Raw genomic sequence first — 15084 nt, 5'->3', positions numbered from 1 at the left:
TTAAATATTTTCTTGTTTTAACTTGGTTTCTGTTAGAAAAGCACTTTGCCTTAAAATTTATCAAATTCCTGACTCTCCTTTTTAAAAAGATTTATCATTGAAGATGTTAAATTCTTTATTTTATAGATTATGCTAGAAAAGATAGAGCAACTTGAAGAGAGAAATATCTTATTAAGGAATTAATCTATGCAAAATTTTTGTTTGTTTTTTAGAGTTGATTTTTGTTGTTGGTGTGGAGTAGGGTGGGGGGGTGGTGCTAGGGATTGAACCCAGGGCCTTGCACTTTACCACTGAGCTATATTCCAGACCAGAATTATTCTATAAAAATTTTTAATTCTTAATCATTTTTTTCATGTTTGTAGGTTTCATGTTTCAAACCCAATGATTGTTCATTATATTTTCAGTGGTTAATCTAGTATAATGGTCTAGTAGATTCGATAATAAAGCTGTATTAATCAATGCATGACAAAAATTATCTGGAGAAAATTTTTTTAATGCATATAGGCCAGGACAGTCACACTGAATCAGACTATTGGGTTGGGACTAGGTGTCTGCATTTTTAACAGTTTTACAGATCACCTTTATGCACCTTGGACTTGGAGAACCATTGGTATTAAAAGTTGACTCTTTTCAATGATATTCAAATAAGATATGAAGGAATTTTAATATTTTTTAAAATCTTAATCAAACATCTTAAGGATTATGCATAAGTATAGAAACCTAGACTCTGCTTTTTTGGAAATAAATATTTTAACACCCTCAGCATCTAGTCTAGTATTCTGTATACCTAATAAATTCTCACTGGTGTTTGAAAAAGTTTAATCATTTAAACTTAGAGAATATAACACTCCTAGAAATTTAAAACTAAAAGAGGATTTATAGCTAAACTTTGTTTACTGAGGCACAGAGGATAGAGAAAGGAGAAAGTTTTCCAAGATGTTCAACACATTATTTGTAGCCACAAAATACAGAAACTTTATAGTTTCTGTATTAAGTTCCCACAATAGAAAGCACAGTTGTATTTCTTACATGAAATATATAGGCAATAGATGCTGATGATAATGGAAATGATAACATGGCATGTTACTAAAGTATTAGTTTGTATGAAAAAAAGAATATAAATACAGCATAATTATAAAAATAAAAATTTGTTTTTTTCAAACAATTAATGAAAATAGACTTAATTTAATGGTTTTGTGATAATTTTTTTTCTTTTTTAAAAAATTATATTAATGGGAGGGGAAAAGGGATACCTTGCTTAGTGAAGGAAAACATGCTAGAGAAATAGGAAGCAAGAGACAAATTATTTATTGTTGGTAGAAGTAGAAAGGAATTGTTATTTTGGTACTGTTTTTAATTATGTAAATTCCTTTTACTTAAAACTTCCAGTAGTTGAAAACAGTTTGAATTTTTCCAAGAAATAGTATTTAGATGAGACTGTGCTGTGGTATAAATCTTCTTGAATCTGTCCCAGGATCTAGGAATTCATAATTTATCTTGCCTCCATCCATTCATTTCTCCATCTTTAAAGCATAATGATCAATTTAGTGGTTTTGGTCCCAAAAAAATTCGTTACTGCTCTATAGAAAGAAAGGATAACCTGGCCCATTCACTGGAGAGCAGCAGTTGTCCACTGAAGGTGCTATTTATAACTGCTGCCCAGTAGGCTTCTGTCCAAGTCCAGATTTTTCTCATAGAATTATCCTTGATCAGAGAAGGTCGTCCACCTCCAAGAAACAAGATGTGCATCACAACATGTCTGCTTTTAAATAAACAAAACAAAAAGTTATTAACATCCAAACAAAGGCAGATACAAGGATTTTTATTTGTTAATGAATAAATTTACCCAAATCACATTTAAAATGATTTGGGAAGAAAAGTTTGTAGCTATTATTTTTCTACCTTTAATTTTTATTTTTCTTTTGATTTCTATTTGTTCCTTTCCTAAGCATAAATGCTCTTTTGGAGGTTTAATCAGTCAACCAGTGTTTATTGGAAGTATTTTATATGGAATGCACTGAGCAAGCTGTTGTGAGGTTCCCAAAACATTTTAAGATGAGGTTTCTGCCCTATCTACTTAGAGAGGTAAGACATATTTACATCGAAACATAATGATTCTAGGTGATAAAAAGTGCTAGATAATTTTCTTAAAGTTTGCTTTACATACCTTATAGATAAGTATTTTATTCTCCCTTCCTTTCCTGAAGGTAATTGTAGTCAGGAGAGTAAGGTAAGCCCTCAAGCTTTCTTCCTCTATAAAACCATTATTGACTTTGTGTGCCAAATACTTGGCTGACAACTTTAACATAATCTTAATAATAACTTTGTGAGGTATACATCATCAGCCCATTTTAGGAAACTGAGAGTTGAAATAACTGCTCAAGGTCACCCTGCTAATCAGTAGTAGAGCCAGAATTCAAAAAGGTATGCCCTTTTCTACTATGTCATATTACTACTCTTTTTGATGATAATAGAAAAAGCCATGAGAATGAAGAGTAATACCGAAGATTATAATTATGAAAAGCAAAAAAGAGAAAGCAACTCGATTTTATAAGATAGTGTTTCCCATAGACCCTTAATAATTTGTTTATGCACATAGTAATATATCACTCCTTAGGTCCATTACCTTAACTATAGAACACTTTAAGAAATTGTCTTTTTTTTTTTAATCTAAATGAGTCTTAAATACAGTGATAATTCATAATCTTAATCTTTAAGATTTCCAATGTTGAATGAGTAAAAGAATATTATTTCCTGTTACTACCAATAGTAATCCCTGATAACAATAATGAATCCTTAGATGGATTAAAAACTACTTAAGGTTATATCCAGAGTATTAAAGAATTCAGACTGCATTAAAGAATACAGTCTGATTAGGCATCTGGCATACCTAATTAGAGAGACAGGGTTTTTGTTTCAAACTCCTTTGTAGTTTGTAACCTCTGTGATAACTCTGCTGTACTACTTCTGTCAGTATTCTCATTTGCTAGGTATCAAACCAAAGGTTCAAATCTTAGTATTTTGTTTTTCCATTACATTCTAGGGCCTGCTTTGAAACCAAAATGTCTATGGGACAAAGAGGCATAAAATATGTAGGTAGATGAGATGTTCTCCTTACTTGTAACAGCTCCAAACCTGTTTCTCCTGGTAGGTAGAAACACTGGCCTCCCACAGGTTCTGTGATTTATCTCATCTGACTCTGTCTCCAGGGAATCTGTGACTGCTTCTCCAGTGTCTCTGCTTTGCTCTAGGCAGTAATCATCCTAACTGTTCCTTTAATATACTTTGTTGGTGAAGCTGATGGAACAATGATGTCCATATATAAGACCTGCCCCGTCAATGAAATATTAAAATGCAGTTGTGTGCAGCCAGATGTTTACTACTTTATAGATGAATGGAAAAGTCATTTCTATTTTGTCTTTGTTTTCAGCGTTCTTACTTCCGCACTCTTCTCATGTATGGGTTCCACTTTCTGGTGTGGTTCCTTTGTGTCAAAGGAATCAGGGACACACAGTGTGGGTTCAAATTACTAACTCGGGAAGCGGCTTCACGGACGTTCTCATCTCTACACATTGAACGATGGTAGGTTTTTAACTAGAATGTATCTGGTAGATCTTATTACCCAACAATTATTCCAGATAAGAAAAGCAAGTCCTGTATTTTCATAATGAACATCCAGATTTAAACAAATGTGCATTTACATTTATAAACTTAATCTGTGCCTTTATACCTTTACTCAAACCCAACATATGCTTTAGTTATATGTTCACCTTAATTTTATACAGTATCAACTGAGAAGCCTAAAAACATCTTGTTTTTTAAGCTTTCTTTTCTTTATTCCTTTGAATTAAAAAAAAAAAAAAACACAGAAATACCGAGCAAAATAAAGTCTCCATTTCCACTTCTTCCCCTCCTTTTACAGGAGCTAATGTCTTTCTCCTAGGCCAGTCCTTCACCTTCTGCATCCTTTTCCACCTTCTCCAAAACCTAATCCTGTTCATTTCCTTTTCTCTTTTGTGTATTCAGCCTTTTCCTCTCAATCACATCTTTCCCAAAGCCCCCTACTCATGCCCTTCTAGCTCCGTACCACTACCACCCTACTCTTCTTCCACAGCCAGCTTTTTCTTAAAAAACTGGTCTGTAGTTCACTGTCTCTATTTTCTCATTTCCTTCTCACTCTAATAATAACACACTTTAATATGGATTTTTTTCTTATCCCTCTTACTTCAGTGACATTAAATCCAGTGTTCATGTTAAATGTTTTCATACCTAACCCATTAATGGCATTTGATACTTCTGCTCCCTCTTTTGAAGTACACTATTCCCTCCAAATAGATCTACCCCAGACCTCGCTCAGCTCTCAACCCATATTCAGTAAGTGGCACTATTATACAGAAGCTAGAAACCTTAGTGTCAGTCCTGACTTTCCCCCAGCCCCTGCATATATCCCACCAACGTGACCAAAGCATGTTGGTTTTACCTTTTGGGTTTTACCTTTTATGTCCCTCTCTTTCTCTCCATCTTCACCACCACCATCCAGGACACCATCCTTTCCCAGACGACTAGGTCGCAGCCAAACGGGCCTTTTCAGAACTTAAAAGGTGATCATGCATCTCTTTTGTTTAAAATCTTCCAATGGCTTCCCATGGCTGTGGAGGTGCCTGACCCCACCTGTGTCTCCATGCATACATGCCTTCCTTCTCAACTTGTCCTCCACATCCTCCGCAGGCAGCCTGCTCTCACTCTCCACACTAGCTCAGATTTCCCAATAATATGTTATTGCTACACCATGAACTCTGTTCCTGTCACCCATTACATCTATAGTTCTTTCTTAATGCTTCTTTTTCTCTGTTAAAGCATGAGCTCCACAACACCAAAAATCCCATTTTATTTTGCTTACTAGTTTATTCCACCACTGAAAGAGTGTCTGGTACATAATAGGTGCCCAGTAAATATTGTTTGAAAAATCAGTGATTTTGTCATGAGTTCTGGTGGGTATCTTTATAATTATTCCAGTATATGTCCATTTTTTATAGTCTCTACCAGTTTTCTATGTTTCCAAAGACATATGTCATATAATCCCCCCAAAAGTATTTTTATTTATTTATTTATTTGTTTATTTTTGTACTGGGGATCAAACTTGGGAGCACTTTACCACTGAGTTATATCCCCAGTCTTTTTTTAATTTTTGAGATAGTATTTCACTGAGTTGCCTAGGATCTCACTAAGTTCTTGAGGCAGACCTTAAACTTGCAATCCTACTGCCATTCTTGTAATCCCCAAATAATTATTTTAAAGAAATTAGTTTTAGAATTAAAATTATTTAGACATGTTTTAAAATCTTTTTCCTAGGTTAAAAAATTTTAAGTAATATAAATTTGATCTTCAAATTCAATGTTTTTTATTATATTGAAAGTATAAATTAAACTGATAGTTGATGGGACTCCATAATCTGAAAGTCTAACTTAAGAAACAATTCTGGAGTAATGTCCTCCATCTGCACTAGACAGCTGCCAAGTGCAGAATTAGGGTCAAAGAACTTGGTTCCTTGTAGTTGAAAGAAAGGATTTAGAAATGAAGGACCCTGTTTTTCACTGTTGAGGGTCTTTTAGTTTTCTTGAAATATAAAAGATTAGAGTTGATTACCTAAAAATCATGAAGTTTCCTGTCAGGATTATTCTAGGCAGCATTATCTAATAGAAATACATGAGATACAGATGCAAGCAATATATTAAAATATATTAAAGCTATAGTCCTGTAGCCACATTAAAAGTAAAAAGAAACATATGAAGTAAGTTTTAATAATATATTTTAACATAATATATCCAAAATATTGTCATTTCAGCATGCAATCATTGTGAAAAAAAAAATGTTGAGGTATCTTTTATTCCCTTATGTACTGTATCTTCAAATTTATAGCAATCTCAGATCAGACCAGCCACATTTCAGGTACTCTGTAGTTTCGTATAACTACTGGACACTCTACTGGACAGCAAGTTTCTGGGGTTTTGTTTTTGTTTTTTGTAAGCTGAAAAACCAGTATTGGATTTTTTTTCCTTTTGAAAGTTATGTTTATGTGCATGCCTTCTTAATTATTTGTTTTGGATTTCATTAACATTGTATTGACCCCACTGAAAATTTTAGACTCACATTTTTCTTTATGGTCTAGCTATGTTTATTTTGCATCTGTAAAGGAGAACCACCAAATATTTTATCAACTTACTTAGCAGCATACCCTTCCCCACAGTTAGTAGTTTGTCAGTGCTTGTTATTTAAACACCTCTACTTTTAAACGTTCTGCATATGGATATCCAGTTTTCCCAGCACTGCTTATGGAAAGAGGCATGTTCATGAACATGAAAAAAACATTCTTCAGTCATTGCTTTGACAGTCTCTTTGTTTTCTCTATCCTCTCTTATAATAGAACGTCTTTGCTGATCCTCTAATTTCATCTTTTCCCTTTTATATTTTAGTTCTTTTGAGGAGATTCTAACAATTCTATTATCCAGCTCTCCTTTTGAATAACTGTTTCTGCTTTAATTTTTTTTTTTACAGTACTAGGGATTGAACCCAGAGTCTTGTGTTGCATCCCCAGCCCTAAACATCTATTCTTGTTTTATGACTACAGTATCTTCTCTAGCTTACTGAATGTCTTATTTAAAACTTCAATGTTTTGTTTGTTTGCTGCATTGTTCTCTTGCCTTCACTTTTTTTTTCATTTCCTCATTTATCATTAAAATCTTTCCTCTAATGCCTTTATTATGATAGTAAAATTTTCATAGGTATCTGTGCACATATGCAGAGCCCCTAATTCACTGATAGATTTCACTACAAGTTAAACTAGTAGAGCCACATGAAAGGCCCACCTGTTACTATCCTTTGGACTGGGCCCTTTTCCCTAAAGTGGGATCCTTCAGTCTCCTGCCTAGGAGCCATGAATCAGGCTGTCAGTATTCATAGAACCAAGTAGGGGAAAGAATGAATGGGGAGAGAGAGAGTCCTGTTGCAACTGTGCCTATATCCCCTCCCCCAGACATATTTAAGGCCTCTGATCCCTGAGCCTGGGGAGAGGGAGGGTTCTGGTACTTATTAGCCTGCTTCTAGGCTTCTCCACTGCTATTATCCATTTCCCTAGTTACCACATAACCTGTCCAGCTGTTTTACAACTTCCAGACTTTTTTACTATCATGTGTGTTTCTTCCATTCTTCTTGCTTTAACTTAGTGACATTTCAGGATCTGCAGTGTTTAACAGGGTCTCAGTATAATCTTACTTCTTTAAGATGTATCTGTTAGTGAGGTAACAGGTATACCAGAAGCCAAGTAACAAAAAGAAACATGGTAGTTCTGCCAAATCCACATTTGCAAAAACAAATTAAGATGTCTTTGATGGAGAATAATCTTACATTGCTTCTGGTAGTACAAGGCTCTGTCCAGAAGTGCATGGTATTTTAGTTAAAATTTGGGTCACATGTAACATAGTAATGTGAACTGCAATTTTTGGTTTTGTTTTTTGTCATGAATATATTCACTTTATTCACATTCTAAATTGTTTAAAGAGGGAAAAGATAGGTTTTAAAAAACATTTCAGTCTAGGATTTTGTTTTTTTTTTAAATTCAACATGATTTCAACTCATCAATGCTTATTTCCCCATCTACTTTTCATTCTTCATTTTTTGTGTTGTTTTGTATCTTTAATATACTACCATTAGAAAAATATTTAATAATGTTATTCAGATTATTGAATATCATTAGAACTGAGTCCACTAGCTTTAGAAAGTTAAGGTTTAAGCACCAGACTTAATATTGAAACTATTTCCTTCTTTCGTAAGTACCATAATTTTGGTAACAGGTTAACAAAAGTTTTACATAGTCCTTTTAAAGACACAATCCACTTTTTATCATCTTAATTAAATATTTTATTTGGATAAGAAAAACTCTTTTTAAAGGTAGTTTTCATATTGAGTTAGCCACACACTTGGAGCCCACATGTCCATTTTCACTTCTGATTGTTTCTGAGTTGTGATAGAGGTACAGTATTTTTTTATTTCACTGTTAAGTAATGACATTAAATCTCTTGTTTGCTTTGAAGCTTCTGAACCACTCAGTGTTCAATTTTTGACCTTCTGTGAATCTGATCTCAGTTTTACAATGTAAGCTTTATATCTGCCTTGTAAGCTTCTTCAGAACCTGCCAAGGTAGAGATTAAATTACTCATCTTTTGTCGATATATTTTCTATTTCAGGGCATTTGATGTAGAACTTCTCTACATAGCACAGTTCTTTAAAATTCCAATAGCAGAAATTGCTGTCAACTGGACTGAAATTGAAGGTGAGTTTATTGTTTATTTGCAGCTGCTGAGCTTTGTCAGATGAAAGGAGACATCAAATAGTACAACTGACCAGTAAAGTTCAGCTGGTTTTAAGGTTCTCCCCTCTTCTCAAATCAGGGACTTCTCAGCTGTCAGAGAGGCAGTTCCATGAGAGTGTTGCTCACTCATCCCCTCCTTCAGGCTTGTTCCTTCTGCATGTTTTCAGTATCTTCTTGTGGTCTTCAGCAAGGTTCTTACCCTGGTGAAGAAAGTTTAATAAAACCTCCAGTAGGGCTGGGATTGTGGCTCAGAGGGAGAGTACTCACCTCGCATGCATGAGGCACTGGGTTCCATCCTCAGCACCACATAAAAATAAAATAAAGATATTGTGTCCACCTATAACTAAAAATGTTTAAAAACAAACAAACAAACAAACAAACCCTCCAGTAGACAAGGTCATACTAATGTGACATTAGAAGTAAGGCTGAGGGTTGGGATTGTGGCTCAGCGGTAGAGCGCTTGCCTAGCACAGGGGGGACCTGAGTTCTATTCTCAGCACCACATAAAAATAAAGGCATTGTGTTGTGTCCATCTACAAAAAAGATTCATATTCATTAATTCATTCATTCTCTCTTTCTCTCTCTCTTTCTCTCCTTAAAAAAAAAGCTAATAGTGTGTGTATATATATATATATATATATATATATATATATTCTTTTGAAATAAACTTTTATCATAAGCATCACCATTTTTTAGTTTTACATTATTTTATCACTCCATGGATATAGAATACCTACAAACCAAATAAGAAATAATAAGTGTTTTACTCCAAGCGTCCACAGTCCATCAGAGCCATTTTTAACTATTTGCTATTCCTGTACATATTCCAAAAATGTAAAGAGCTATAAAATCTATAATAATTTGAAATTTATCATAAATTTAATAATTACTATTTTAAAAACCTTGATTTGGTATATAGAATTTATTTATTTATTTATTTTTTATTTTATTTTATTTTTTTTAAAGAGAGTGAGAGAGGAGAGAGAGAGAATTTTTAATATTTATTTTTTAGTTCTCGGCGGACACAACATCTTTGTTGGTATGTGGTGCTGAGGATCGAACCCGGGTCGCACGCATGCCAGGCGAGCGCGCTACCGCTTGAGCCACATCCCCAGCCCTAGAATTTAAAATATATTCTAGTTTTCTACCTTGCTTGCCTTAGAATGAACATAAATTATTTCATGGTAGGGGAACAATTACTATTACCAGCTGAAGTCTTTTTTTTCATGTATTTTATTGATGTATTATAAATATATATAATAGTGGCATTCTTGTTACATATTTGTACATGCATACACACAGCAATATAATTTGGTCGGGATCATTCGTTAATAACTCCCTTTTTCCTCCTCATCTCTCTCCTCCTGGTCCCTTTTCTCTACTGATCTTCCTTCTGTTTTTATGAGCTCCCTACACATTATTTTTTCCCTGACTTCCACATATGAGAGAAAACATGACCCTTGACTTTCTGCATTTGACTTATTTCATTTAACATTATACTCTCAAGTTCTATCCATTTTCCTGAAAATTACATAATTTCATTCTTTTTTATGGCTGAGTGAAACTTTGTATTTTATATATAAATATAAAATGTACCTACTAAAATGTGGTGTAAATGTATACCATGTTTTCTTTATCCATTCATCTGCTGACAGACACCTAGGCTGGTTCCATAGTTTGTCTATTGGGATTTGTGCTGCTATAAACATGGGTATGCAAATATCATTAAAGTATGATTTAATTCTGTAGGCTAAATACTGATGAGTTACAGTACAGCTGGGCCATATGGTGGTTCCATGCCTAATCTTGAGGAGCCTGTGTACTAATTTTCATAGTAGTTGCACTAATTTATAACCTCACTAACAATGTAAAGTGTCCCCTTTTTCCCACATCCTGTCCATCAGCTGGAGACTTTTTTTTTTAAAAGTCCACCTTTCTCCTGAGCACACATGGTCTTCTCTTTGAGAGTCATTGTTATAGTAAGCCATTATTTTATTGCCATTATTGCTCTGTAACCTCAATTTAGAACAACAACAACAAAAAAAGGTTAAGGACCAGTCATGAGATTATACAAACCATGTAGTTTAGAAGGATTCAAACCTCTTGGTGTCTTGCTGAGTCAAACAAAGTTTACAGAAATTTTACTATCTCCAACATTATTAGCCTAGACTCAGAGGACTGGGAAGCAGGTCAACTCTGCTAACTTCTCTGTGCTGGTCTAGGCTTAATAATAAAGTATAACACCAATATCTATAAAGTCCTTTGGTTAGTGTTTTCTGAAGAAAGCTGTTATATAAATTCAGAGTAGTGAAAAGATTTTCTTGAGGTGTTGCAATAAAATGTAATTAACAGTAATGAAATCTTCACTTACCTGAAGGTATAATACAAGTAAGGCTTTTAAGAATCCACTGTGGAAAATGGATCAGACCCGGAATTAGGCTGGTATTCCTGAGTAGCCTGAGACCACGAAGTCTGGACTAAATGATTTGAATCCAGTCACAGGCTGTATTTTTCACCATTTAGACTGGATGATAGGACTGAAGATGTAGCTCAGTGATAGAGCACTTGCCAAGCAGGTACAAAACCCTGTTTTCAATCCCTAGTTCCAAAAGAAGAAAAAGTTGGGTCATGTATAGAGATAATTATATTCATCCATTATGTTTTATTTTCTGTTGTTCTGTATAGAATTATTGTTTTTCATTAACAAGCTTTCAGTGATCAGTTTTTATACTAGGTGTTGCTGGAACCCTTTTCAGACACAGTCCCTCCTTTCCTATTGAAGTTCAAAAAATTTTTGGTCATGATTTAAAAAGTGTTAAAAGCTCACAACAATCATGTAGACTGACTTCTAGGATGCGGTTTTAAACTGACATTATCCCCTAAGTTTAAGCTTATTTATTTTAATTTGTTTAAATTGCAGGTTCTAAATTAATTCCATTTTGGAGCTGGCTACAAATGGGCAAGGACCTACTTTTTATACGACTTCGATATTTGACTGGTGCCTGGAGGCTTGAGCAAACTAGGAAAGTGAATTAGATTGTTTGAGATCTTTGATTCTTATGTATCAGTGTCACATTATTTCAATTGAAATTAAATTTTAAATCTGGGATAGACCTGTTGTCATTGTCTGGCTTTGGGTAATTTTAAAGAACTACCATACATAAAAAAAATTTTATACTTTGGGACAGAAATTAAAAAAAAAAAAAAAGGTTTGAATCAAAAGTCAGATTTTCTTTTCCTCTAGCATTTTTTTAAATGTAGGCTACTAGTCATTATAATTTTGAGAAATGTAATTTTAAGAAGACAGAAGCAATGATTCTTACTCTATTGTGCCCACATAATTCTCATGAACTTAAATATAAATCACATTCATGTAACAGTTTTCGGTCATTTAAACATGAAGTTAGTATATGAGTCTAAATTTACACAAACTTAAGCATATCAGAGAAGCCCATATTTCAGCCCGTGAAAACTCTAGAGAATTAATTATGTTAAAGGTAAGAAAATAGACTCAATTACCACTTAGGAAAGTAGCCACATCCTAAGACAGTCTTAGTTCTCTTCCTCCCAATTTTATTTACATGCATTGTACTCACTGTCTCACCTTCTACACTCTTCCCTCTCGATTTCATGTGATGTAGAAATTCTGATTGAAAAGATAAAGATTTTAAAATATTAATAAATATATTTACTTAATGCCAGAAGCCTGTGTCATTGAGATATTATAAGGCCTAGTAGCAATTATAAAATAATGAACCTCAAAAAAATCAGAATTAGATTATTTCTGACATCCTAGAGAAATAAGATGATAATAGTAATAATAATAATTACTATTATATGCCATAGTTTGGATTCGGAATGTACCCCAAGACCCAAGTATTGAGGGATTGGTCCCCAGCTTTCAGTGCTACTTCGAGGTTGTGGAGCCTTTAGGAGATAGGGCTTAGTGGAAGGCTGATAAGTACCTTGGAAGTTAAGTCATGGCCTTGAAGGGGATATTGTAACCTTGGCCCCTTTTCTCTCTGTGGTTCTCCCCTTCCCAGTTGCCATGAGGTGAACAATTTGCTCTACAATGCACTCCTGCCATAATGTGCTGTCCTACCACAGGCCCCAAAGCAACAGGGCAAACTAACCATGGACTAAAACAGCCAAAATGAACCTTTTTTTTCCTTTTAAGTGATTTATTGAGTGCATCTGTTACAGCAACAGAAAGCTGATTAACATAATACCTAACATTTAAGGAGTGCTGACTGTATGCCAGCCACTGTTCTAAACACTAGGTATATAATGACTCATCTTAACAGAAGAAAAAGGCATAAGCAAGTATTTGCCCAAGGTCATAGTGGAGTCATAGTTCTAACACAAATAGTCTGGATCCAGAACCTACATTTGTTAATGATTATGTTATAACTTCAGTTTCAGAGGATATGAAAATCAGGGATTATATATGTATGAAGTTGCAGAATTGCATTAAACATTTTAATGGTAATTTATAAGTGGGAGAATGACCCCAGTACTTTGAACACCCAATGATAATATCACAGCTACAGTAAACAATAAACTGAAAAATAAAAGCCATTTCTCACATAAATTAATATCCCCAGCACAGTGCTTAGCATATATAAACAATAATGGGTAAAAAAAACAATAATAGGTAAATGAATAAACAAATTTTATTTACTACCAGATTTTGAGAACATTTAGTCACTTAAATGAACAAAATCAAGCTTATGCAAGTAGAAATAATAGAAAGCTAATATATGAAAGGCCATGAGCATTTATATGATTTTAAAGTATAAACCTTGAGCCCAAAATAACATATTCCAATGAACTGTAAGGTAATGAAATGATTAGTTATTGCTCTTTGTAAGCTAGTGATAACAATGCATATTTTGCAGCTTAATAAAGGGATATTGTAACCTTGGCCCCTTTTCTCTCTCTCTTTCTCCCCTTCCCAGTTGTCATGAGTTGAACAATTTGCTCTACCATGCACTCCTGCCATAATGTTTTTGGGAGGAAAATGTCAATACTTTTTATGTAGTTCATCTGTGAGCACTATTAAAGGTTTCTGATACCTTTGATACCAACTTTTCTAAGCACAGATATGCTAACAGCATATATATAGTACAGAACCTGACAGGAAAAAAAAATAGATTCATGTAATTTACAGAGCCTGCTAACAAAGATAATAAGCAGCAGTAGCAAAAGTGAAAATGTCAGCTCCTGTCCTTTAATATGTGTTTATTTGACTTGATATCACATCTCCATGTAATTTTGTACTTCTACCATTTATAGTTGATTCTCCAGTCCTATTTTCCATTTTCTTTATTGAGCTGTAATTTCCTTAGGAGCAGAAACTTTGCTATTTATTTTATTTGTGTGTCTCCTTAGCATCCTAAATTGTGATTGCTCAATAAAGGTTTCCCAAATGGCTAAGTAATGCTAGCATTCCAATTCACTTGTCAAAAAATAATTATATGAATGAGGTTATTCATTTTATTGACAGCTAAATCTCCTGAAGGAATAGTCTAGTGGATAGCTTTGTTTTTATACGAATCTCAAAAGCAAAAAATCTACAATTAATAAATGTATTTTGTTAATCCAATAAGAGCAATTTGTAATTTACTGGTTTTGAAGTAAAATTCCAGTTAGTATTTTAAGGATAATAAAGTCCAATACTTTCCTAGATTTGAGCCTATCTGGGTTCTGATAGGATTGAGGGCAGAAAAAAGGACAAAAAAGAACAGCCATGGTCCTTACCTGAGTGCTATCACAACATACCTCAGAAATCCTCCTGAACGAATAGTTTTCTGTGTCCCTGACTCAAATTTCTACAGTGACAAGATGTATGTACATGGAGGACGGGTGAATGTCATTGCTGATAATTCTACAATCATCGCTGATAATTCTACAATCATCGCAGGAACAGTCTAATCAGGTCCCCAGAGTCTACAAAACATGTTGACTGCAAAACATGTCCTCCTGTCTAGACGTATGAGTTTATTCAAGTCCTCCAAAATAAAACTAGGCAAAGTAAAAGTCCTTGATGTAACCATACAATAGCCCCCACTTATCTCCAAAAAATACGGGCCAGGACTCTACAAGGATACCTGAAACTTGATAGTAGTTACAAATGCTATGTTTTTTCCTGTACAAACATAACAATAGTAAAGTTTAATGTATAAATTGGGCACATAAAAGGTGAGCAATAATAAAATAGATCAATTATGACAATAGACTAATAAAATTTATATAAATATGCATTTTCTCAAAATAACTTCTTGTGATGTTATGACCCATGGTTCATATTAACTGATTGATGGCAGAATGTGAAACTGTGATGTTGGGGGACTACTATATACACTGTCAAGTATGAATCATCCATTCTTTTTTTTTTCTTAAAGAGAGAATTTTTTAATATTTATTTCTTAGTTTTCGGTGGACACAACATCTTTATTTTTATGCGGTGCTGAGGATCGAACCCAGTGCCCGGCACATGCCAGGCGAGCACACTACCGTTTGAGCCACATCCCCAGCCCGAATCATCCATTCTATTACATACCTAGTGAATACATACTGAGTGCCCAATAGCACTACATTTAAAAAGGTGTCTACCTTTACATAGTCTTAGAAAGAAAAGAAAATGTTAAGCATTTAAATAGCAATGCAAGTTCCTGTATATCAGCAACAAAACTTCTGAAATGGAAATGAGGAAA

At 34.1% G+C, this 15084-nt stretch overlaps 1 protein-coding gene across 5 annotated transcripts in view; it reads left to right on the top strand.

Moving 5' to 3' along the window:
• Alg5 (ALG5 dolichyl-phosphate beta-glucosyltransferase) overlaps window positions 1-11981 on the top strand; it is a 41758-nt gene extending 29777 nt beyond the window's left edge. For 4 of the 5 annotated variants that reach the window (XM_026395105.2, XM_026395107.2, XM_077795158.1 and 1 more), the window contains 3 exons: window positions 3431-3582; window positions 8244-8329; window positions 11289-11981. In XM_026395105.2, coding sequence (XP_026250890.1) covers window positions 3431-3582; window positions 8244-8329; window positions 11289-11404 — 354 coding nt within the window. In that variant the 3' untranslated portion in view covers window positions 11405-11981. The remainder of the gene's footprint in view (window positions 1-3430; window positions 3583-8243; window positions 8330-11288) is intronic. The other variant, XM_026395103.2, reaches the window with a different exon arrangement.
• The last annotated feature ends 3103 nt before the right edge of the window (window positions 11982-15084 follow it).

Source organism: Urocitellus parryii, chromosome 2 (assembly GCF_045843805.1).
Source record: "Urocitellus parryii isolate mUroPar1 chromosome 2, mUroPar1.hap1, whole genome shotgun sequence".
Lineage (NCBI taxonomy): Eukaryota > Metazoa > Chordata > Mammalia > Rodentia > Sciuridae > Urocitellus > Urocitellus parryii.
This window is presented reverse-complemented; position numbering and strand designations above follow the sequence as displayed.